Source organism: Apium graveolens, chromosome 3, assembly GCF_009905375.1.
Source record: "Apium graveolens cultivar Ventura chromosome 3, ASM990537v1, whole genome shotgun sequence".
Taxonomy (NCBI): domain Eukaryota; kingdom Viridiplantae; phylum Streptophyta; class Magnoliopsida; order Apiales; family Apiaceae; genus Apium; species Apium graveolens.
Genome location: NC_133649.1, coordinates 295,185,400 through 295,207,869, shown reverse-complemented (window position 1 = coordinate 295,207,869; position 22,470 = coordinate 295,185,400). Strand labels below are relative to the sequence as shown.

Sequence of the window (22,470 nt, the reverse complement as noted above, 5' to 3'; positions counted from 1 at the left end):
TTCTGCAGCATCTGAATAAGCTGTCTGCATTGAGACTCAGACAGATTCTTATCAAACTGAGAGGAACTCTGAAAACCTGCGCTAACAAACTCAGAAATGCTACCAGATTGAATCACATTTGCAACTGAGTTTCTTAAATTCAGCAATTTAGGTTTTGGCTTTGGTTTACCAAATAGTTTATTCCAGGATGGATATCCATGAAAACAATAACATTTGTCTTTAGAGTGCCCTGGCATATGATAATATTCACAACTCACATGCGAATCAATTCCTCTTTTCTGAAGCACACTCTTATTCTGAGGCCTACCTTGCACATTACTCTTTACTGTCATAGCAAGATTTTCAGAACCAATATTAATTCCACAGTGAGTCTCTCTTTGACCCTCTTCTTGCAAAAACATAGCATATGCCTGATTGAGAGTAGGTACAGATTTCATCATTAGTATCTGTCCTCTAACACCAGTATAGACCTCACTCAGTCCCATCAAAAACTGTGTTAATTGAACACTCTGCTCCAATTCATTCAACTTGTTATTCACAGAACACGTACACAAACCACAAGTACATCTAGGTTTGGAGGTCAAGCATTCCAACTCATCATGTACTGTTCGAAACTTTGTAAAATAAGCTGAAACTGTCAAAGTTCCTTGCGTAAGATGTGCAATTTCTTTACATAGATGAAACAGTTTTGGAATATTGCTCACAACATACCGAACTTCTAAATCAGTCCATATCTCTCTTGCTGATTGAATATATACAATATTGTTCCTGATTTCTAACATTACTGAGTTTAATATCCAAGACGTTATCATATTATTACATCTAGTCCAATGAATCAGTATTGGATGATTATTAGCAGGCTTCGCATAAGTACCGTCAACAAAACCTAGCTTTAATTTTGATGATAATGCTAATTTCATAGATCTACGCCACTGATTGTAGTTGTGTTCATTCAGTATAACAGTTGTTATTTGCATACCAGGACTGTCAGATGGATGCATATAGTACGGATGATTACAATCTAGAGTAGATGACATAGTTGTAGATCCTACTGTTGTGGATGAGTAAGAAGCACTAGTTGACATATTTTGGGATTCTATCAATCAATGATACAGATCTTAACCAGAAAACACATACCGAATGATCAAACACTTTGTAATCAGCGGTGAATTAAAGAAATATACTTTGATTAGACTTCAATTATGCGTCAATTTCATCTTGATTGTATGGAACTTGACTGCTTCCTTTCGCTCTGATACCATATTAGAAGTTTACATTTAACAGTATGATGAACATCAGAGACATTGAGAAAGAGAGAGAGGGAGGAGTTGAATCAGTTAAATTTTATTTTAGCAATTGTGTCAGCTATATATGACAACCCTCATTTAACTAACTGTCATTTATAGTCAACGATAGTAAACTATAGTCAACAGATTTTTATATTGACTACTTAACATATCCCTTTGAACTTTAAACTGATATAAGATATTCTAGAAAATGCTCCTTAAGCTACCTGAAACTTGATTTCTATTATTATATAGATGAATTGCATTGTATTTGACAAGACCAAGACTCTCACAATGGGCAAGCCTTGTAACTAAGAGAAAACTTCTTAGAAATATGTACACATGTGTTTGTTTGTAAGGATACAATCTTCAAATTACGTATTTATATTTTACCCTTATGAAAATAACGTATATCTACACCAGTTGGTGGAATGCTATTGAGTATTAAAAAAAAAATCAGCCACTCCTCTAATAGTTTTTGTAGTTGAGCCATTTTTTTGTTAAAAAATAATAGTTGGGGTCACGTCACTGCAATTAAGTCTATTATTTATTAAAATTAGTAACCGATTCGGTTCGATTTTTACCGGTTCGATTACAACGTATAACCGGAAACAAGCCATTTAAAATGATTTAATTTTTTATTTTTCAATTTTGATTTCAAATCAAAATTTTCAATTCAATTTTTTTCGATTTTCTTCGATTTCGGTTTTAAAACAATTTTTTTTTCTCGGAATGAATCGGTACTCCTCGTATTATTGCTACATAACAAAACCGTGGGATTAGCAGGCAACATTCACATTTCACAACACTCACGTAAAGCTTGCTTGGGTGTACCAAACGCGCTAAATGTTTGCTATTATTTTCAATTCACGCACGTAATATGAACGTGAGTTTGTTTTGAATTGTACGGAATAAACCTGATAGGCCACCTGTCTGTCTCTCTTCTCATTTCCTACACCTCCGGACCATCTCTCTCCCCCTCTCTCTCTCGATCTCTCCCCCAATCTCTCTCTCTCTCTCTTTCCCATTATTTGAATGCAAACAAAAACAATGTCACCACTTTCTCCTTCACCTTAATTTCCCAAACTATATTTCCCTCGATATCTGTGCCCCAAATTAGGGTTTCATTATTCCTTTTCCATGCCATTTCATTCCTCCTGAATCCTGATTGCTCCCTTCACTCTTCACAACGCATCTCTCTCTCTCTCTCTCTCATATAAACACATTTGTGAAATCTCTCCAAGTCATTCTCTCCAGTGTTTTTTACTTGTCTAGCTATTTCACTTTACATTTCTCTCTAATCTCTCTCTCTCTCGCTCTCCGATCTCTCCCATCTCTCTCTCTCTCTCAAATAACAAACATGTACGCGACTGATTCATACACTACGAGTCCCCAAACACGGCGCAGTCGTCCAAGCCGATCCACCTACCTCCCTCCACATCTCCGCACCACAAACACACACTCCACATTCTCCGATCACAACCCTAACTCGTTCATCCCTGACTCACCTAGTCACCGATTCACACCGAGTCGAGGCCGAGCCTCTCTCCGAGGTCGCGGCCGTGGCCGCGGGCGAGCCCGCACCTATCTCCCCCACACCCGACCCACATTTCACCCAAACCCTAACCCGAACCCGTTCGAAATCTTCGAAAAATTCGACGATCTCGAAATCTCCGACTCAGAAGAAGAAAAAACCGGAATAAACTTCGACGTTTATAACGACATTCCGGTCGAAGCAACCGGTTCAGACATACCTGAACCGGCAAATTCATTCAACGAGATTGATTTAGGCCAAGCTTTAAATGAGAATATAAGGAGGTGTAAGTATAATAAACCAACTCCGGTTCAGCGTTATGCTATTCCGGTTGTGATGGCTGGGAGAGATTTAATGGCTTGTGCTCAGACCGGTTCAGGCAAAACGGCAGCGTTTTGTTTTCCTATTATAAGTGGGATTCTTAAGTACTGTAATGTGGGTAGTAGTGTGGATTATTCAGGGGTGGTTTCTCCTTTTGCTCTTATTTTGTCTCCAACTAGAGAGTTATCTTGTCAGGTATAGATAGTGTTGTGTATGTATTTATGTGTGTGTATGTTATATGTGTTTGATGTGTGTTTTTTTTGTGTTTGTTGTGGTGAAGATTCATGAGGAGGCTAGGAAGTTTTCGTATGAGACTGGGATTAAAGTTGCTGTTGCTTATGGGGGAACACCCATTGCTCACCAGGTTCTTTACTTCATTTTTATGTTTTGTTCTGGTTTTAGTTTTCATTTTTGTTTCAGAAGTAGGGGGGAAGAGAGAGGGGAGAGAGAGAGAGATAGGGGAGAGAGAGGGAGGGAGGGAAGGAGAGGGAGAGAGAGAGAGAGAGAGTGGGGAGGGGAGGGGAGGGGGAGAGAGAGAGAGAGTTATGCATATTTCAGTTGGGTCTAGTGTTGTTGTGTCAATTGTTGGATGGATACTGCTGTTTTGGCGTCTACTATGTAAAATGTTTGTTATGATGAAGCCTTTGGTATGTTGGTGTTTTACATTCATTGTTTGTGTTAATTATTTAAGGACTTTAATTTAAGGTTTTTGGTTACGTAGAGCTGTAGGATCAGATGGGCCTGCTAGCAAACGAAAAGTTGAAGTGTAAAATCAACACTGATATTTGTACTGTGCTTCTGTATTGTTTGATGTAGTACTATGTTGATTTGATTGTAACAACTCTATTTTATTGGTTGGACTAAGAAGGTTTTTTGTAATCAATGTATTGAATAAACTAGTTACTGGTTAAGTAGCTGTCCAATGTAATTAAGTTGTTAATTACTTATATTAACATTATTTTAATTCCTATCTTGGTGTATGTGTTTTACTATGCTGTGTTCATGCTAGTTGTTTTTTTTTGATATCCTCTTTATTCTTGGAAATAATATCTACTTTAGATAGTTTGTTCTCTTTATATGAAAATTGGTACACATGCCTCATGACATATGTGTATGCTTCCATTATGTTAGTTGTTTTCTGGTATCCTCTTTATTTGGAAATAATATAGATATTAGACAGTTTGTTCTGTTAATTAACAAAAATTAGTGCATTTTTAGGCAGTGAGTTAGCTTAATGCATGCCCCACGATATATGTGTATGCTTACATTATGTTAATTATATCTATACTTTTGCTTAAGAATATTGCTAATATCTTCTTCTGTCTCCGTTCATTTTTTTAGCTGCATAAATTGGAAAAGGGTGTTGACATCTTAGTTGCTACTCCTGGCCGCCTGCTGGATATGATTGAAAGAGCAAAAATATCTCTGAAGAAGATTAAGTATTTAGCTTTGGATGAAGCTGATCGGATGTTAGACATGGGTTTTGAGCGACAAATCCGAAAAGTTGTTGAGCAAATGGGGATGCCTCCACCAGGAGTAAGGCAGACAATGCTTTTCAGTGCAACTTTTCCAAATGAGATCCAAGTTTGTTCTCTTAAACCCTTCAACTCTTTTTTACTATGAAATGAGTTTTAGATACTAATGACATGTTAATATCTTAGTAATTGTTATGCTAATCCAGCTATAGAGATGTGATGTGTGCTTTAATAGTAAGGGGAACATAGTTTTTGTAACTATATATTGTGTATAGTTTTTCATGGCCAATGTTTTGGGCTGTTGATATAAATATATGCTTGTGCGTAGAGCTCTGTTATTTTTGTAAATTGGCTTAGATTCGTAGTGATTTCCTTCTCTTGGATGTTACCACTATCATCTCACTACGTTTCCTTGTCTTTTCAACTTTCATTTGTGTAGAGGCTTGCCACAGATTTCCTCTCAAACTACATATTTTTGACTGTTGGAAAAGTTGGTTCTAGCACAGAGCTGATTGCTCAAAGAGTTGAGTTTGTCCAAGACATAAACAAAAGAGATCGTTTGATGAATCTCCTTGTTGAGCAAAGTGCAAAAGAAAATAATGACAGGGTACGTTTAAGTCTTTAAGCAGACACTACTTTATTCAATATCAGTCATTGTTCGCACCTTAGTTCCAGTGACTATAATTTTCACATTTAAGCAACTTAATTTCATAATATAGCGTGCTTTGACATTGATCTTTGTGGAGACCAAGAGGGGAGCTGATTCAATGGAAGGCTGGTTGTGCAGAAATGGTTTTCTAGCAACAGCTATACATGGTGACAAAGCTCAGATGGTAAGTGTAATTCTGTCAGGATTGATTTATCAAACTTTGGTACTGATCAGGTATTAAATGACTTGTCCTGATGAGTAATTATGCAAACTTTTTTATTAAGGTCTACTACATTGTAAACTATGTTTTAAATTTATTATAAACTTGAATATCTTCTTAATTCTACAACGAACATCTGTTTCCATATGCTTATTTATTTATGCTATTATCTGAAGTTAACCTTACTATTCTGGCATGGATACTTTGTGACCATTGAAGGAGAGAGAACGTGCTTTGAGATCTTTCAAAACTGGAGCAAGGCCTATTTTGGTAGCGACAGATGTTGCTGCTAGAGGACTAGATGTTCCACATGTTACCCATGTCATTAACTATGACTTGCCAAAGGACATAGATGATTATGTGCATCGGATTGGCAGAACAGGCAGAGCTGGTAAGTCTGGGTTGGCAACAGCATTTTTTTGTGACAGGAACTCGCCCCTGGCAAAGTCACTTGTGCAGCTCATGCAGGAAGCAAAACAACAAGTTCCTTCATGGCTCACTCAATATGCTGAGACATCTGCATCTCATGGTAGTTCCAGGTCCTACCGACATGGAGGCAGCAAGTTTGGTGGCCATGATTTCAGAAGTGCAACAAAAATGGGCGGTGGCAGTGATTATTATTCAACTGCCTACTCCAATCAAGCTCCTTTTGGTGAACCTTGCAGAGCTCCTTCTGGTGCATTCACTTCTTACTATGGTTCTGACGCCGCTTTTCCTGTTGATGCCTACACCGCTGGTGCATATGGATATCCATATAATCACGGTTCTCTTGTTGCTGGTGCTTGGAATTAACCCATCACTCAGGCTTTTTAACTCTACTTTTTGGCACTGCTAAATCAAAAGATGGAGTAGCTGATTAATATATGCACTGATACAGAGTAGGTATTTTGTTCTTAACCCTTTAGCGGTTAGAAAATTAAACAGGGAAGAATATAGTTAAGGTAACTGATAGATTCTTCATAGTAGCTAAGGTTACAGACCTCTGGTAATCGGTTTTCATTTTGAACTTAATATCCATTGCCGGTGCTATATAACAACAATGATACTTTATCTAGAAAGAATTGTACAAACAATGTGTTACAGTTTGCTCTATTTTAATGCTGAAGTGCAAAGTCTTACCTATATCATGCTATCGTAGCCTTATTTCGTGCTGAAGATTTACTATCTTATATAAATTCATAGAAGAAATTCTGTTACAGTCATGTGAATGCTGATGTACATGTATCAGTTGCTCTAGAATGATATATAGTAACTCCCAAAATTTGTGTTATATCTGAAGGACCTGTTGGCTGTTGCATGCTGTTACTTGTTGTAAGTTGCAAGTAAATTTTTATACGGGGGTGAAAAATAAAACGAGCAAGTCCATTAACGAATAAGCCCACTAAAGAAGTAGACGAGGTTCGATCCAGTATAACAAAGGAGGGTCCCAATTGTTGGATCAAAAGACCCACTTCATCCGTTGGTGTTTCTTGATTTTGGTTTCATTTAGTCCTGGTCCTGAGTTTTAAAAATAGTTTTCCTTGGGAGGAAACAATTGAATGGAATTCAAATCCACGGTCTTTCTAATGTGTGATCATAATGTGTGATCAAGGGCATATAATAAATACTAAATTTTATGAGTTTGATACATTTTTATTGGTGGAGTTGTTATAAATGCAGGGGTCCATCAATATTTATGATTTGGTTTTTCCAGTGTGTGCCAAGGGCACATGGTAAGAATCCGTGTTTGATGAGTTGTCAAAATTTTATTGGTGGAGATTTTTGTGCATGCACAGGGTTCATCATTATTAATAAGCTTCCCACTAATAAAATTTTGACAACTCATCAAGCACGGATTCTTAACATGTACACTTGGGCTCACACTGTGCCCTAGAAAATTCGTTTATAATTAGAGGACCAATCAAAATATACCGAGAGTTAGTACTTATTGTGTGTCCTCGGGCACACAATAGAAAACCCAATAGAAAACCCGTCAAAACAAACTAGGGATTAGTGTCTTTGTCAAAATAAATAAAATATTATTGCTACTATTTTATAAAGTATTATATTTTTGAGATTTTACTATGTATATTATCTTCATCCGAAACTAGTTGTCCCGTTTACACGTACTTTAAGGTGTTTTGATTGTATACCTCTCTTGTTTTTTTTTTAAAATTTGTGAATAAAAACTTAACTCACAAAAAGAAAATTCGATAAATAATTAACATACATATGCCGGTTAAAATATCATAAATTACGTGCAAACATCAAATTAAATAATTAATTTCGGAGGCAAGGAGTACATAAGTGGGAGTCATCAGTATCACTGTCACTGTTCAACAGGTTTTTTTGCTAAGTTTATATATTTAAAAAAAATATCATTAATTTATATAAAATTGTCGCCCTATTTTATTTACATTCATTAATGACTGTACTTAAACTAGAATTATATTTACACTGAAATTTGAATTTTATTTAAAAAAGCATGGGTAAATTAAAGATTTTTTTTTGGAAAAAGGGTAAATTAAAGATAAAAACAGGTAAAAGGAGTGAAAAATATTAATTAATTTACTTTCACCGTAGGAGAAAACCATAAATACTTGTCCCCAGAGTTAGGGTTTTGTTTTACGCACAAATACACACACCAAGCAACAGCAGCTGCAACAATGGAGAAAATTACAGAGGGAGTAAATAATATCAACATAGCCGCCGGTGATTCTCTCAAGAAGAATCGAATTCAGGTCTCCAACACTAAGAAACCCCTGTTTTTCTACGTCAATCTCGCTAAGGTAATCTCTCTCTCTCTCTCTCTCCCTCCTCTCTCCTCTCTCTCTCTCTCTCTCTCTCTCTCTCTCTCCCCCCCTCTCTCCCTCTCTAACCTTCTCTCTCTCCCTCTCCCTCTCTCTCCCTCCCTCTCCCTCTCCCACTCCTCTCTCTCTCTCTCTCCCCCTCTCCCCCTCCCACTCATCTCTCTCTATCTCTCTCTCTGTATTGTGCTTAATCTGTGATGAATTATGCAGAGATATATGAAGCAGTACAATGACGTTGAGCTTTCTGCCTTAGGAATGGGTACTCTTTCTCTTCCCCTCTTTAATTCTATTATTTTTCTTCACATCTGTGTCTTATTTTATTTTTTAGATTTTTAACTTGACCCCTTGATTTACCGAAATTATCTGCTTCTGCTTCGAGTCTGATATGTCCTGTTAGCAATTAAATGTCATTGGTGTGGGTAATTGGTATAGTGTTAAAGCTTTTCGGATTTTTTTAACTACGTAACGAGGCTCGAATCATCTCATTTTGGACTGGAACCTTATTATAAAGAATAATGTGTATTGTAGTTTCGTACCGGTGTATATGTTTTTCTGTTATTTGTATTTCGTTCTAGATTTGTTGATTTATTTTGAAGTGGTCAGGTTTACGCTATAATCTGTACTATGGATTGGTTGATTTTTGTAATCTTTTACGTGTCGGAAATTTATATTCGGTGATGAATTGTTCTGTACATGTGCAGCTATTGCCACAGTTGTCACGATTGCGGAAATTCTTAAAAACAGTGGATATGCTGAGGAAAAAAGTAAGACTATTCTTATGTATACATTCGAGGGTTTAGCAATGTTAGTGTTGCATTAACTTCCCTACAATGTCCACTAAATTAATTGTTAATGTTGCAGAGATTCTAACATACACTGTTGACATTAAGGCTGAAAACAGGGTGCGTCCAGTTCAAAAAGCGAAGGTTAGTCTCGTTAACTTATAAGTTTTAGGAAATATTAACATGGTTTCACTTTGACATATGCAAGAATGACATGTGAATTTAACTTAAAAGAAAGGAGGATAACACAACATTATTGTTTGGCTATATACCAGAAGGTGATAACTCAAATTATTTTATATCTCAGATGGAAATTGTGTTGGGGAAGTCTGCAAAATTCGATGAATTAATGGCTGCTGATGCAGAGGAGCGAGAACTTGCAGCAGGAGATGGTGAAGAGTGGGAGATGGTGGCAAAGAGTTAACCTTTTGTGTTTGTGATTTGGTCTATTAGTCTTCTTGTCAATACTTATTCCAGTGGTACTAGCTTATATATTTTGATAGCTGCAAACAAGAGGGTTTTTTTAGTAGGTAGTAAACGCTCAAATCTCAATTCTTACTACTGAATTTAGTCATTAATATTGAAATATCAAGTTTCTCCTTCGTATTTGTGTCTTCTGGTATTGTCTTATGCCTTGTTTCTGCATCATAATCTTGTGCGTTTTGTTATATGACATTACGAATATGTTTTCTCTACATTGACCCTTTCAATCTAGTAAACATGCGTGGTATTCATTAGTAAACAGCTCTGTACTTTGCTTTACCGTAACTTTTTGCTGCTCTACATTATTTTGAAAATGACCTTGGAAATCGTAATAGAATTCAAGAAAAGACAAGTGTTTATCTTCTTTCTTTTTCCCCCTTGGGCCAACTACAACTATATATCTTTGGTTTAGCAGGGGGGCCAAGAGAAGTTAGGGAGACAGAAAATGTGTGTAAAGAAAACATTAATTCTGGCTAGATGGATGAGCAGAGGGGAAGAAATGAACTAGCTTCTGTCGCTATATTTGCATCACAAATCTGTCGATTCTCTGCTGATGCTTCAAGCTACTAATTATGTTCCCTACTTGAGTTGTGCAAACTCTCTGACTGATATACAAATAGTGAATCAGAACTGACTTAAAATGTGAGCAAACTTAAATCCATGCCACAAGTTTAGAGATTCATCAAACTAGTAGGGAAATATGTTTCAACAAGTATACTATTGCTAGGAAAATACTAATAGCATACCATTTGGCATTGAATGACAGCTGAAATGGGTTATGGGGCAATTTGATATATTGTGCTATTATGAAATTTTTTTGAGGCTTTGCTTATTTGGGGAAATATTTCATGATTAGATTCCATGCATTGTAATTTCTTCATAATTTTCCTCAGAATTATACTATGTTTGTTTTGAAGTAAGAAGTTCATGAATAGCTAGCTTATAATACTTTAAATTCTTATGTTGCAATTTGCTTATTATCATTTAAATTTTAATCATATGTTTGTTTTTAAAATTAATTTATTAGAAAAGGATAAATAATACCCTACTCAACGATACCAAATAAGAATATAATCATGTTCTTTCAATCAATCAAACAAAAATGAGAAATAAAACAAACAAGAATGAGATTAATATGTTAAAGAACTAATTCTTGAACTAAACCCAAATAATTTTTTACAAAACCATCTTTAAAAGGATTAAATAGAGTTTGTTAGTATCACTCACTCTCCCCTCGTTCACAGGACGTCGAGGGTTCGAACTTTGTCATTTACAAGATACGTGTCTCAGTGTGTTAAGTGTTAACTATATATAAAATAAAGAAAACATAGCCTAGAAGAACTTGGCAACAACTAATTTCAACCAACCCCTAGTTATAGGATCTGGAGTTCAATCAAAAATGGTTTAAAAGCATACAAGTGAAGTTGTATGAACCTAATATTATTGTTTTCCTAACCAAAAGTACAAATGCTTAATGCAAAAACATGCATCTTTCCACTAGTTTCTCAAAATGTCTTATAAGTTATCATCATCTTTCTCGACTAATATCTTTTTGCATGCCTCGTAGCACATGAAAGATATTCCGGCAGCAGGCACCAATTTTAAACAGCTCGGGCCTAAACCCTTGTAAAGGCCTGGAACACCTTCCTTTTCAAGAATAGACAAAAGGGCATGGAGCATGTTGTTGTACTGTCTCCCGTTAATGGCTCCGGCTTGCATATGTTTTCTAGCCACTTCAAGGGGAAAAGTTGCACTACTTGATATTGCGCCAGCTGCTGATCCTATTAAAAGAGTTGCTAAATTTTCAACTTCTTCCTTTTTGAAAACCTTCTTGTAAGCCTTTCGCAATGAATCATATGCAAAATAATTAGTAGCAGCATATGGGATCACTCCGATTACACTTGGTGTGAGGCCTCTGTACAGTTCTGCTGGTCCCTCCTCTTGCACAATCTTAATGAAGGCATCTACAAGATTTTTATAGACACCCCTCTGCCAAAACGTGTACAAGTAAATAATAATTACAAGAACACAGCTCATTTCGAAAGCATGACACTTTGATTCTACTCCGTATTTCCTTTACCTGGACAGTCAGTCGAGTTTTCAGCAACTCAAGGGGGTAGGTACATATAGTGGAGCTGATACCAGCAACAGCACCAGCAATAAGGGAAGCTGGTATAGGCTGTACAGGTTGTTCTCCCGATTTAGGCGTCAGATGTTTCTTCACAGTTTCATAGGCAAACAACTGCACACAGTTTTTAGACAATAAGATAAGACGACAAACCTCTAATTTAAAACAATTTATAATAAATTACATAGGAAGTTGACCTTGTTAATTGCGAAGGTAAAATAAATCTTTTACAACTCAAAAGTTCAGTGGTAACTCGTCTGACCCCAGGAGAGGGGAGACACTATGTCTATGTGCTGCAAACAGCTCCATTTATAATGCTGTAGTTAGTAGTTACTAGTTACGAATATTTGTAAAACAATTTATAATAACCGAGTCAAAGAACTTTGTGCTTTTCAATTCATATCGAAAACGTCCGTGAAAGCTCTTTTAATTGCATTAATTCATCTAGGCTATGTTCGTATTGGATTATAATACATACACGATAATCCCTTCAATATTATACAGAGGATTATAATACTTTAAATTGTCCAATCCTCTACTTCTTTGGAAGGATTAAGTTTAGGATTAGATTATAATCCTTTAATTCTAATCTACGTTTGTTGCAAGGGGTAACATATGGATTGGATTACTATCTTTTCATTTTCTAATTCTATGTATGTTTTACATGTGACGGGATTATAGTCCTGTAAATAAATGACTTGTTCGCAAGGATTAAATAATACCTCCTCCAACCAAGTATAAAAGATGATTATAATCCTATGCCTTACTCCGACAAAACAGACATAGGATTAATAATTTAAATGACTACAATCCTTGATCTAATCCTAGATAAGTTTTTACAAAACAAATATGGGATTAAAAATTTTAAAGGATTATAGTCCTACTCCTATCCCTACTTAATCCTATGAAACAATTAAACAAACATGGCTAGTGTATTGGTACATATGACTAAAATCAAGTTGTTCCTAAATGTTGTTGATTAGTTTGCTGGCTGCTATTTTCTAGCAATCAGTGGATCAGTAGTTACAAAATTTCAGAATTTTTTATTTCTGATTTGCTGTATGTAACTAAGTTTCAGTTCCCATAAAAGACGAGCAATATTAATCAATTATTCTCCCTTATTTTATTGTTAAGTATTATTCCCTCTTTTGTTTTCGGTATCTTTAGACATCTTAAAGAGATTTTAAAACCAAAACAATATCCTTACAATATATATACAGGAACAGAGCTGCCAAAGACTAGTTCTTTACAGCATAAACTGGGAGAAAGTAGGTCACTTTTATAATGTAGATAAGTCATAATAATGTTGCAAGGTATTTGCAGACCTTGATATTACTTGAAACTTAATTGCATAACTCAAAGACAATTGCAGACTTATATTCATTGTGTGGAAAAAGAGAATGAAAGTCCTACAAGCTTACATTACCAACTGGCTTCTTACGGCTGACAAAACATAGTAGGGGACAAGTGTTCACCAAAATGAAAAATGAAACTTAGAAGTCATATAAATGTACCAAAAATCATGTTGTTGAATGGAAGTACAGTTACATGAATTACCATTTTGCCAAAATGCCAAGAACAGGTTATGGGAACTTTGATGAGAGACATAAAAGAAAACCATATGCATATGTTCGGAACTGGTGGGATTTTTAGACTAAACAGCAATTTACTAAAACAAAGCTAATAAAGATTCCCAAAATAATTATTCACTTGCACTATTAGCTTTCTTTAACCGCAGATTCAGAGGTGAGTGATCAATAGGTTACATAGTCTATTGTAGTGCAATATCAAGTTGCTGGAGCACCAATCGCATAATCTAGACGAATAGGACAAAAATTACTAACATTACAAGAGCATTTAACACATAAATTAGCAACAATTTTCAAATTCAAAGGGGGGTCTCCTTATCTCCGAATAGCTATTGCATAAGGCACCAAAAGAAGCATAATAAATTACCCCTAAATTACCTCTATCGCCTTGCTTGGGGCAACCCGGATGACGTTGACTAAATTACCCCTAAATAAGCCCTTCCATCCTTCTGTCTTCATGATATCTTGAAACACTTCTGTGCTTGAGTGTCCACAACTTCCAACCATCAAATGTGTCCTAATGGTCTCCAATGGAGCAACGGATGTTCGCGACACTGCCCCTGCAATTGCCCCACTCACCAGTCTCCTCAACGATGGATTGCCAATCTTAACCTTGAATTTAAGTCCACCTTTCTTCTTTTTGTTTTTCAACATCCCTTCCTCTCCCAACTCCCACTCCTCATTAACCGCCAATTCAGTTGCCCCTACTGTCCGAAAACCAGATTCAGGCATCGACATATACTTATTACTATACGAAAGCTTCAATACACTCTCACTCGTATTAGAACCATTCGCAGATATCCCAACTCCCCCTCCCATCTGTCCAATGCTCGCAAACAATGCACCAGTATGAAAAGAACCATCTCGCGGACACCACAAAAACCCAACTCCAGGATTCAAGAACAGCCCATCTCCATTACTTCCCAAAGATTCAAGATTTTTCAACTCCATCTAAAAATATCGATAAAGAACTGAACTTTGCCTATTAATCCTGTAAACAAGTTCTTATTAGCCTAATGGGTACGCAAACAATACCTTAAAAAAACTTAATGGGCAAAAAAATGGAATCTTTAAAAGTGCAACTTCATATATACCCAAAAATAAATTGTAAACAAAGTTATAATCTTTACATATATAAAGCAAACCCATAAACAAGAATTAATGGATATAAGCAAGCAAGAATCAACAAAAGTGAGTGCCCAAATTCTTGAATAGCATTTTTTATTAATATGTATTGAACAAGAATCATACAAGAAACAAACAAGAATTAATAATGATGTAGTATGTTTATAATCAGAGAGAATAAAGATAAATACAAGTAAAAATGAAGGGGAAGAATTATACCTGTGTGTAAGTAGAGAACAAAGTTTAAGGAAGGTTGTTAGTTTAGTTTGTGTTGTGTCCCTTCCTAGGCAGGAGAAGCTGTATGTAAACTATGTATGTAACTGCTGTTTATAAACTTGTTTTATTTGTCTTGTCTTGCTCCTTTATGTAAAACTTACTCCAGTCTCCACAGCCCAGTGTTAACAAGTTTTAACCTAATCTTATGCCTCAAATTTGACTATTTTACCCCAGCTATGTGGGTCCAGTTTTAAAAATTTTAAAATAATGAAATATGGGATATTAATTTATTTATTTTTACTAATTTGGCTTATATACCTTACAATTGAGTATCTGTTAGTCCTAACAAATCTCGGGGGTGAGCGAGAATCGACCTTACAATTGAGTATCTGTTAGTCCTAACAAATCTCGGGGGTGAGCGAGAATCGAATCCAGAACCTGGGTTGACAAGAGATAAACTTTAACTACTTGAGTTATCTTATCGCGATCTATGGGATATTAAATTAATTAAGCCCCAGGTCATAAAAAGATAAGTGAAGTGGCAAGGATTATCCCTTGCCTCGCCCACCGGTCGGTATTTGATTTGATTCTCGCTCACCGATCAAAAAAAGTATGAAATATTAGAAAGTTATTCTTTAATACTAAATAAAAAAATTTATGTCTTATTATTTTTTTAAATTTCTTTTAACATTTTCTAAAAAAATAAATTTTATTAGATCTTGTCAATTTACTCCTTTTTTTCCTCTCTCTTGGAATTTTGTGTTCGTCTCGAATGTAAAGAATCAAACAAATTTTTGTGTTCAAATGCGAGAACTCTATGTTCGTAATGTAAACATCAAATAAAATTTTGAATCTAAACTAAAATGTTAAGAAATAAATAAGATAGAGTGTATTATGTATTTTTCGTAAAAGAAGATGTTGTATCAAAAGAAATAAATCGGAGGATTTAAAGCTACTTATATATACGGACTTTTATACACTCCGTGATTAAAAACTTTGTACTAGATAATTTTATTAATTTGATTAAACAGAAAAATATAATGACCTTTTTGGTAAATAAAAAAATTCATCTGAGTCTTACTTAAGACACGTGTACCTTTGTCATCATCTCAAAATTACTCAAAGATGTAACGAAAATCACCCTTGCTAAGATTTAAATCTACGCCAAGAAAATGACGCATTTCTCGTAATTATCAACTACAAAGAAAAATTAAATTGGTTTCTAAAAAAACTCACTTATAATACTCAAGTGCACATCTCTTCGAAATAAGCATTTTAACTTATATTTTTGTCAGCTCAGACCCACTATGTGGATGGGAGAAGTACATTTCATTTTATATGATACGCAAATCGCTACGAAAATTGAAATTAATCGATTAAGATAACGCTTAAGAATAAAAATCGGATATATTTGGTCACCTCAGCTTTATAATGTGGTATTAAGAGCAAATTATCTCCAAAACCATGCTGCTTCAGCTAGAAAATAGACGTTTATAACATCCATGATGAAAAGCCATCGGTGCAGTGATTGGACTCTTGTACTCCTTGCGGGAGGTTTAGAGTTCGATCTCTGGCGTGTGCGTGTGTAATTAATTAGCAAAAAAAACATCTATGATGAATATGCACCATAGAAACCAGATAAACTTTGATACTGACCACTTGAGCTCTTGTCTGAAAGGGAGAAGAATGTTTCATGTGGATCACACATCTCAAACCCTGGCCATTATCCTCACAAAAAATTGTTAGGATTTAGCTAATACTCAAATATATATGTGCATGTGTTCTATTGTGTGTACCATAAACCAACAAAGTAGATGCATATATAGGTATAAGAATACAAAAATAAAAACCTAACCAGTAACCAGAAATCGAGTTCATTTTCGGAGGGAACCAACTGGTAGCAAACATTGATCTCAGAGGCTGCCATATGCCTTCCCATGACATCTGATTACTACTATGCCCTTTTTCGATCTAAACTGTTAAATAACAAACATTTGAAAGTTTCCAGTGCTCTTCCTTCTTAACATTATGATTCACTAAATTTTCCCGGGGCAATGAAAAACAAGTTAAATTAGCGTATATTCTTCCTATTTGGCAAATTGCAGTCCAAGTATGAACAAACACTTCATGATGCCAGATGCTCAACTTCTTTTTGACTTCCTCTCAGATGAAGATCCTTTCTTTAACATTTTCTTGTAAGGACTTTTCTTGGATTTCAACTTGCTTGACGTCGATGAGATTTTCCCTTGATCCTTCCCTTGATGTTTTCGCTTCTTGTCCTTCTTCACATTGTAAAAGTTAACGGCCTGTATTACAAAAAAAACAGATATACTTGTAGTCATTTAAGGGATAATATGCAATGAATAAAAGTTCGATTCAGCCCAGAACCTGAAAAATCATTCAAACTATTATATACCTTGTTAACGTCAAGTATATTGTGGGAATTGGCGGACAATAACTTGTTTAGAACTTTATTGGTTTGTTGCCTTTCTAATGAGCCCATTCCTGTTCCTTCAACCACCGGTAAGAACTGAATCCACCAAAAAAATAGAGTTTACATCCAAAACTTATAAAACCTAGATACATAAAATTGGAAATGGCCTAGGATTTACAGGGCGCACATACCTTTCGATATTTCTTGTCATGTTTTGGTGGCTTCTCACCCACCAATTTCTTGTCAAACTTACCACCACTAGCGGTTGCCGTTGCAGCCATACCCGCAACATTCCCTAGTTCATCCTTGCTAATCTTTTTAGGTGCAGCTTGTGTCCCTGTTATAGGCAAGGCTGTGGCAGCAAGTTGAACATGGCTGCAGAAGAAACCCCATTCAGATCTTATATTACATAGCAAGAATAACAAATACATTGTAACTGTAGTACGGTCAAAAATCTTATCAGATGATATACAAACACGAAGAAATAGCAGAGAGCAGCATTTAGTTCTCACCGACATTAAAGAGCAGAAAACTTTTAGCACCCAAAAAAAGAGGAAAACTAATAATAAAATGAGAAATTTGTTAAATAAGATCGTGCAATGAGTAAATTTTTTACTGTTACTATGTAAACAACTGGACTATCAAACAGAGTCGTGACTCGTGCGGTATGCTCAAAATATATATTAATAGATGTATACGTAAATGAACACATATAAGAACAGACCTGTTATTATCACTATCAGAAAAGAGTGAAAGTTTCAAGAAATTTGATACAGGATAAACATAAAATTACTAACTTTTTCTATAAAATTATGACAACGTACTGAGAAACACTGTCAAAAGCAAACGGCATAAAAAGCGCCTATGTGCAAAGAACCAATTTATTATCAAACTGTAGACCACTGAACCAATCAAAATTTATGTCATCAGTTGACACCAGAAAACTTAGATGAGAGGCTTATTTGGCCCGAGGCATGAGCAGAGAGACTACGTGCAAATACGCCATTAAAATAGATAAAGGGATTAAACAAACAAAACATGTATCAATCGTCTGATGTGACATAGTTCTCACTTAGTAAACTGCAATCTAAGGATAATTGTACAGAGGAGAAGGATAAACCTTGGCAAAGCACCAACTTTGGCGGCATCTTTTAAGTTATGTAAGCGGTTTTTCTCTTGCTTTTCTACTCGTTGCTTCTTTTCTGTACGCCTCTTAGCAAATGGATCCTGTCCTGGCTCTGTGAAAATATATTTACCGTAGTCAGACAGTGAACACCAGGGAGGGGATATAAACGGCATGCAGATTAAAACAAACAAAATACAATCTCTGATCGATTTTTCCCCGGAGACACTATCATTAAATAACAAGTCCAGATATAACCCAAATAAAATAGAAGTAATTAATTCATTTTATACCATCAGTCAACTTCGCTTCGATAATCGGAACATCATTGTCATCGTTTACACGGTCATATCCATAACGACGCTTCCAGGTACCAGTTTGTTCATCAAACACTTGCTTGTCCTTCTTGTAGTTCTTGATGCCTTTGTTATCGAAAATAACATAATATAATACGGTTAGCCACATGCAGTATTGTAGGGCAAGGGTAATCACAAAGAACAGCGTACAGTTGATAAAAAAAATCAGATAATACTGTTATAAACTTACCTTTCTTCTTGGCAAACTCTTCCCATTTTGTTGGAGGTCTAGGCTTTGGCAGCTGAATTATTTAAGGCAAGTTAAAGTTATGGGGAAAACTTAGTATTTAAGAGAATGGTAAATTAAAAAATGCTGCTATTTCAAATGAAAATACAGAAGCATCTCTTCAGATGTTTTCCTATTTATATCTTCTGCTTAATTCCTGCAAAAGCTTGTGTATGATTGTTGGGACTTGGGATATCAAATTTTCAATAATTAGTTAAGTACAACAGCCATCAAAGCCGCAACATACACCCAGTTCTCTGTTTTCAAGTGTTCCACTAACCATGGAGGTGTTCATTCAAAACTACCACGGACAACAAATATGCACAGGTACTCAAATTCTCTGCATCATGTATAAGACACTTAACAAATTTGTGCCATTCATTTTAATACTACAAAAGATAGGACTTATTAGGCGAGTGGTATTTTGCTAAATAACTGTCTGTTCTTACAATGGGCATTTAAAAAGAAACACAACCCGCATATATAGGTGCATACAAAATGCTTTTGCCTTAAAAAGGTGATAACTGCATAAGAATGAAAGAAGAGCATACCGGCTTCTCTCTTGGCAATCTTGTTGTTGGTGGAGGCAACTTGACAATGGGTCCATCTCGATCTTCAGTAGAGGTTAAGCTGAATAGAGAATCAGCAATTGCTTGAACAAGTTTGGTGCCTTGCTGTAAACTCTCCTTTACTAGTTCCTCCCTAAGTATACATGTTTGTAACACGGAAAAGGAAAGGAAAATTTGTTTATATTTGTATATATTATATACAGAAGTTTCAAAGAAAACTTATTTGTGGAAAACCAAAATCCTCGAAAATGAAAGAAAGATGAGCAAGCTTTGCTTCTTAAAAATGAGCACCCATAAACACAAATACACAATAGAGTTATAAAGAACCTCTTCTTCTAGGAAAGACAATGTTTCAAGACTTAGGAGATGTTTGGTTCATGGTTAATGAGCCGGTTAACGGGAATCACAACATTAAATCCATGTAATAGTGTTTGGATTAGTATGTTAATTGTGTAGAATGGGAACCTCATTCCCTATTGGCGGGCAAATAAACCCATCATAACCCTTGGGATTCCATTTCATTCCCATTTCCGATTCTAATTCCCATTACATTAAGTTTGTAGCTAGAATCACAGGGGTACATTTCTCTGAGGAAAAGTGTTAATCTTTAATCTAACAGTATCAACAAATCTTTGTTTTAAAATATATTATTTAGTAGATGTTACCCAGAACCACTGTACTGCATATGCTTAGAAAAAGATGTTATCTTTCAAGAACCCTTGTCCAATTAATAATACTGATATATAGAATAAGCCCCCAAAGAGAAGAAAAATTAAAGAAGCTAATTAAATTGGGTGAATTGAGGCAATAGTTAAAAGTAAACATACAAGGTAATAAAGGCAGTTGAAAGTTGAGAGAGAGAGGGAGAGAGAGAGGGGGAGAGAGAGAGGGAGAGGGGGCGAGAGAGAGAGAGAGAGGGAGAGGGAGAGGGAGAGGGAGAGGGAGAGGGAGAGGGAGAGGAGAGAGGAGAGAGAGAGGGAGAGAGAGAGGGGGAGAGAGAGAGGGAGAGGGGGCGAGAGAGAGAGAGAGAGAGAGAGCGAGAGGGAGAGGGAGAGGGAGAGGAGAGAGAGAGAGAGAGAGAGAGAGAGAGAGAGAGAGAGAGAGAGAGAGAGAGAGAGAGAGAGAGAGAGAGAGAATGGCAGACCTGGAAGGTGGAGATGAGAAATGGTGGTGAGGGTCGAAAGCCATTAGATTGCCAAGATCAACCTCGAAGTTGGTGCTTTGCTCACCCATTTTAATGTCTTTTTTTTCTCCTTCTCTGCTGAAGAAAGCAAAGCGAGGAAGAGGGGAGGTTTTAACAGGGGTTTATAGTTGTTGTATACTCTACTCCAGGACTGAAGTTTAGGTCAAATGAAGCCCAATTCCCCCAATTGTTTCGTCAAAATTTTATATATATCGACTACTTTCGGTGTGACGGTAACTGTTCATGTTAATGGGTCGGGTTGCTCCGATATTATATATATATATAAAGGAAGAATCATCCGGTAACTCTTTTTATCGGGTAACTAAGTAATTCAACTACAGTCGTTAGATTGATTGTATATTGATGGTTGAGATTATCTAAGAAACATAAAATACAGTTGTTAGATTGATTGTATATTGATGGTTGAGATTATCTAAGAAACATAAAATATAAATGTAACTTAATGAACTGACGTTTTCACCGCACACACAAAATAGTGAAAACACAAAACAAAACATGTACATTACAATTTACATATTTTGTCTGTTTACTTTTCATATGTACATGTTAAATTTTAATTTTTTTTCGTCTTCTTGCTATATATTGTAATCTAATTTATCTTTTTTAAACACATCATGATCAATATTTTTATTATTAAATTTCTAATTTCTGAAATTACAAATATTACATTAACTAAAAATTTTAAAATACAATGTAACATGCTTGAAACTTTTTTAGATTATCTTTCTTTTCAAATATAAATTTTAGTAAAAAAATTCCTTTAAATTCAATATGTATTTTTTAAGTTTAAATTTTAATATATTTAATTCAAAAAAGAAAGATATATATTATACGTATATCATACAAATTTTAATATATTAAAATAAAATACAGCATTTTAAACACTTTTACATGTTTTAATGTTTTAATTGTAGAAGACATTTTATTTTTTATTTTTGATCATAATATGTTTATTTGATCCAAAAAATAAGTTTTTAGTTATAACACCATAAATTACCTTTTACAATGAAAAAAAAATATTTGTTTAACACTAATGTATTTCTTAAATTTTTATGTTGTCATCAATTTATTTTTCACATATTTTTATTCCATACTATAAAGGATTACCAAATAAGAAAAACCTAGAAAGAACATTAAATAAATAATTCAAAAATATATAATGTAAATAAATTTAATTAAAGAACATAAAAATAATACAGAACACAACATTAATAAAAATACAGAACACTAAATAAAAATTATAGTACACAAATAAATACACAACATACAAAGAGATACAAAATGCTAAAAAATTAATGATCACATGCAAAATAATTACACAATAATAAAAAATTAATTAACACTTAATAAAAAATTATAGTACATATGCAAAATAGTTAGAGAACATGTACACAATTTACTTGACATGTTTTAATATTCTGTATCTCTTTGTGTACTATAATTTTTCTTTAGTGTTCTGTATTTTTATTAATGTTTTATTTTGTATTTGATCCAAAAAAATAAGTTTTTAATTACAACACAATAAATTACCTTTTACAATGAAAATAAAAAATATGTGTTTAATGTGTTTCTTAAATTTTTATGTTGTCATTAATTTGTTTTTCACATATTTTTATTCCATACCATAAAAGATTACCAAATAAGAAAAACTAGAAAGCACATTAAATAAATAATTCATAAAAAAATACTGGACATGTAAATAAATTTAATTAAAGAACATAAAAATAATACAAAACACAAAATTAATAAAAATACATAACACTAAAGAAAAATTATAGTACACAAATAAATACAGAACATACAAAGAGATACAGAACACTTAAAAAATTAATGATGACATGCAAAATAATTACACAACAATAAAAAAATAACGAACACTTAAGAAAAAAATTACAGTACCTATGCAAAATAGTTAGAGAACATACACAAATTTTACTGGACATGCAATAATAGACGCTAGA

General features: G+C 34.7%; 4 protein-coding genes across 4 annotated transcripts; 2 read left to right on the top strand and 2 right to left on the bottom strand.

Moving 5' to 3' along the window:
• The first annotated feature begins 2,223 nt into the window (after nt 1-2,223).
• LOC141713658 (DEAD-box ATP-dependent RNA helicase 52-like) lies at nt 2,224-6,607 on the top strand. The gene is made up of 6 exons (XM_074517167.1): nt 2,224-3,336; nt 3,422-3,505; nt 4,483-4,725; nt 5,056-5,223; nt 5,336-5,449; nt 5,705-6,607. The coding sequence occupies exons 1-6, from the start codon at nt 2,647-2,649 to the stop codon at nt 6,275-6,277; spliced, it is 1,872 nt and encodes a 623-aa protein (XP_074373268.1). The 5' UTR covers nt 2,224-2,646; the 3' UTR covers nt 6,278-6,607.
• A 1,472-nt stretch (nt 6,608-8,079) lies between these two features.
• Nucleotides 8,080-9,664, top strand: LOC141711160 (uncharacterized protein At2g34160-like). The gene is made up of 5 exons (XM_074513585.1): nt 8,080-8,253; nt 8,485-8,533; nt 8,976-9,038; nt 9,136-9,200; nt 9,364-9,664. Exons 1-5 carry the CDS (start codon nt 8,131-8,133, stop codon nt 9,478-9,480), a joined length of 417 nt encoding a protein of 138 aa, XP_074369686.1. The 5' UTR covers nt 8,080-8,130; the 3' UTR covers nt 9,481-9,664.
• Nucleotides 9,665-10,872: 1,208 nt separating this feature from the next.
• LOC141713657 (adenine nucleotide transporter BT1, chloroplastic/mitochondrial-like) lies at nt 10,873-14,757 on the bottom strand. Its single transcript, XM_074517166.1, has 4 exons — nt 14,601-14,757; nt 13,635-14,247; nt 11,620-11,781; nt 10,873-11,528 (listed from the first exon to the last, which is right to left on the bottom strand). Exons 2-4 carry the CDS (start codon nt 14,205-14,207, stop codon nt 11,055-11,057), a joined length of 1,209 nt encoding a protein of 402 aa, XP_074373267.1. The 5' UTR covers nt 14,208-14,247; nt 14,601-14,757; the 3' UTR covers nt 10,873-11,054.
• Nucleotides 14,758-16,395: 1,638 nt separating this feature from the next.
• Nucleotides 16,396-20,658, bottom strand: LOC141713656 (ribosome biogenesis regulatory protein homolog). Its single transcript, XM_074517165.1, has 8 exons — nt 20,450-20,658; nt 19,288-19,438; nt 18,701-18,752; nt 18,448-18,576; nt 18,152-18,269; nt 17,223-17,406; nt 17,014-17,127; nt 16,396-16,903 (listed from the first exon to the last, which is right to left on the bottom strand). The coding sequence occupies exons 1-8, from the start codon at nt 20,536-20,538 to the stop codon at nt 16,739-16,741; spliced, it is 1,002 nt and encodes a 333-aa protein (XP_074373266.1). The 5' UTR covers nt 20,539-20,658; the 3' UTR covers nt 16,396-16,738.
• Nucleotides 20,659-22,470: the final 1,812 nt, after the last annotated feature.

Bases quoted from the DNA above. Each gene is read 5' to 3' on its own strand.
- LOC141713658 (XM_074517167.1), top strand. From the start codon at position 2,647: ATGTACGCGACTGATTCATACACTACGAGTCCCCAAACACGGCGCAGT. The intron at 3,337-3,421 runs GTATAGATAGTG...GTTGTGGTGAAG, and splicing joins CTAGAGAGTTATCTTGTCAG to ATTCATGAGGAGGCTAGGAA. The intron at 3,506-4,482 runs GTTCTTTACTTC...TCATTTTTTTAG, and splicing joins GAACACCCATTGCTCACCAG to CTGCATAAATTGGAAAAGGG.
- LOC141711160 (XM_074513585.1), top strand. From the start codon at position 8,131: ATGGAGAAAATTACAGAGGGAGTAAATAATATCAACATAGCCGCCGGT. The intron at 8,534-8,975 runs GTACTCTTTCTC...GTACATGTGCAG, and splicing joins GCTTTCTGCCTTAGGAATGG to CTATTGCCACAGTTGTCACG. The intron at 9,039-9,135 runs GTAAGACTATTC...TTAATGTTGCAG, and splicing joins TGGATATGCTGAGGAAAAAA to AGATTCTAACATACACTGTT.
- LOC141713657 (XM_074517166.1), bottom strand. From the start codon at position 14,207: ATGGAGTTGAAAAATCTTGAATCTTTGGGAAGTAATGGAGATGGGCTG. The intron at 11,782-13,634 runs GTAATTTAGGGG...AACTGTGTGCAG, and splicing joins CCCCAAGCAAGGCGATAGAG to TTGTTTGCCTATGAAACTGT. The intron at 11,529-11,619 runs GTAAAGGAAATA...ACGTTTTGGCAG, and splicing joins AAACTCGACTGACTGTCCAG to AGGGGTGTCTATAAAAATCT.
- LOC141713656 (XM_074517165.1), bottom strand. From the start codon at position 20,538: ATGGGTGAGCAAAGCACCAACTTCGAGGTTGATCTTGGCAATCTAATG. The intron at 18,577-18,700 runs GTAAGTTTATAA...TCGATAACAAAG, and splicing joins AGAGTTTGCCAAGAAGAAAG to GCATCAAGAACTACAAGAAG. The intron at 18,270-18,447 runs GTATAAAATGAA...ATATTTTCACAG, and splicing joins CGAAGCGAAGTTGACTGATG to AGCCAGGACAGGATCCATTT.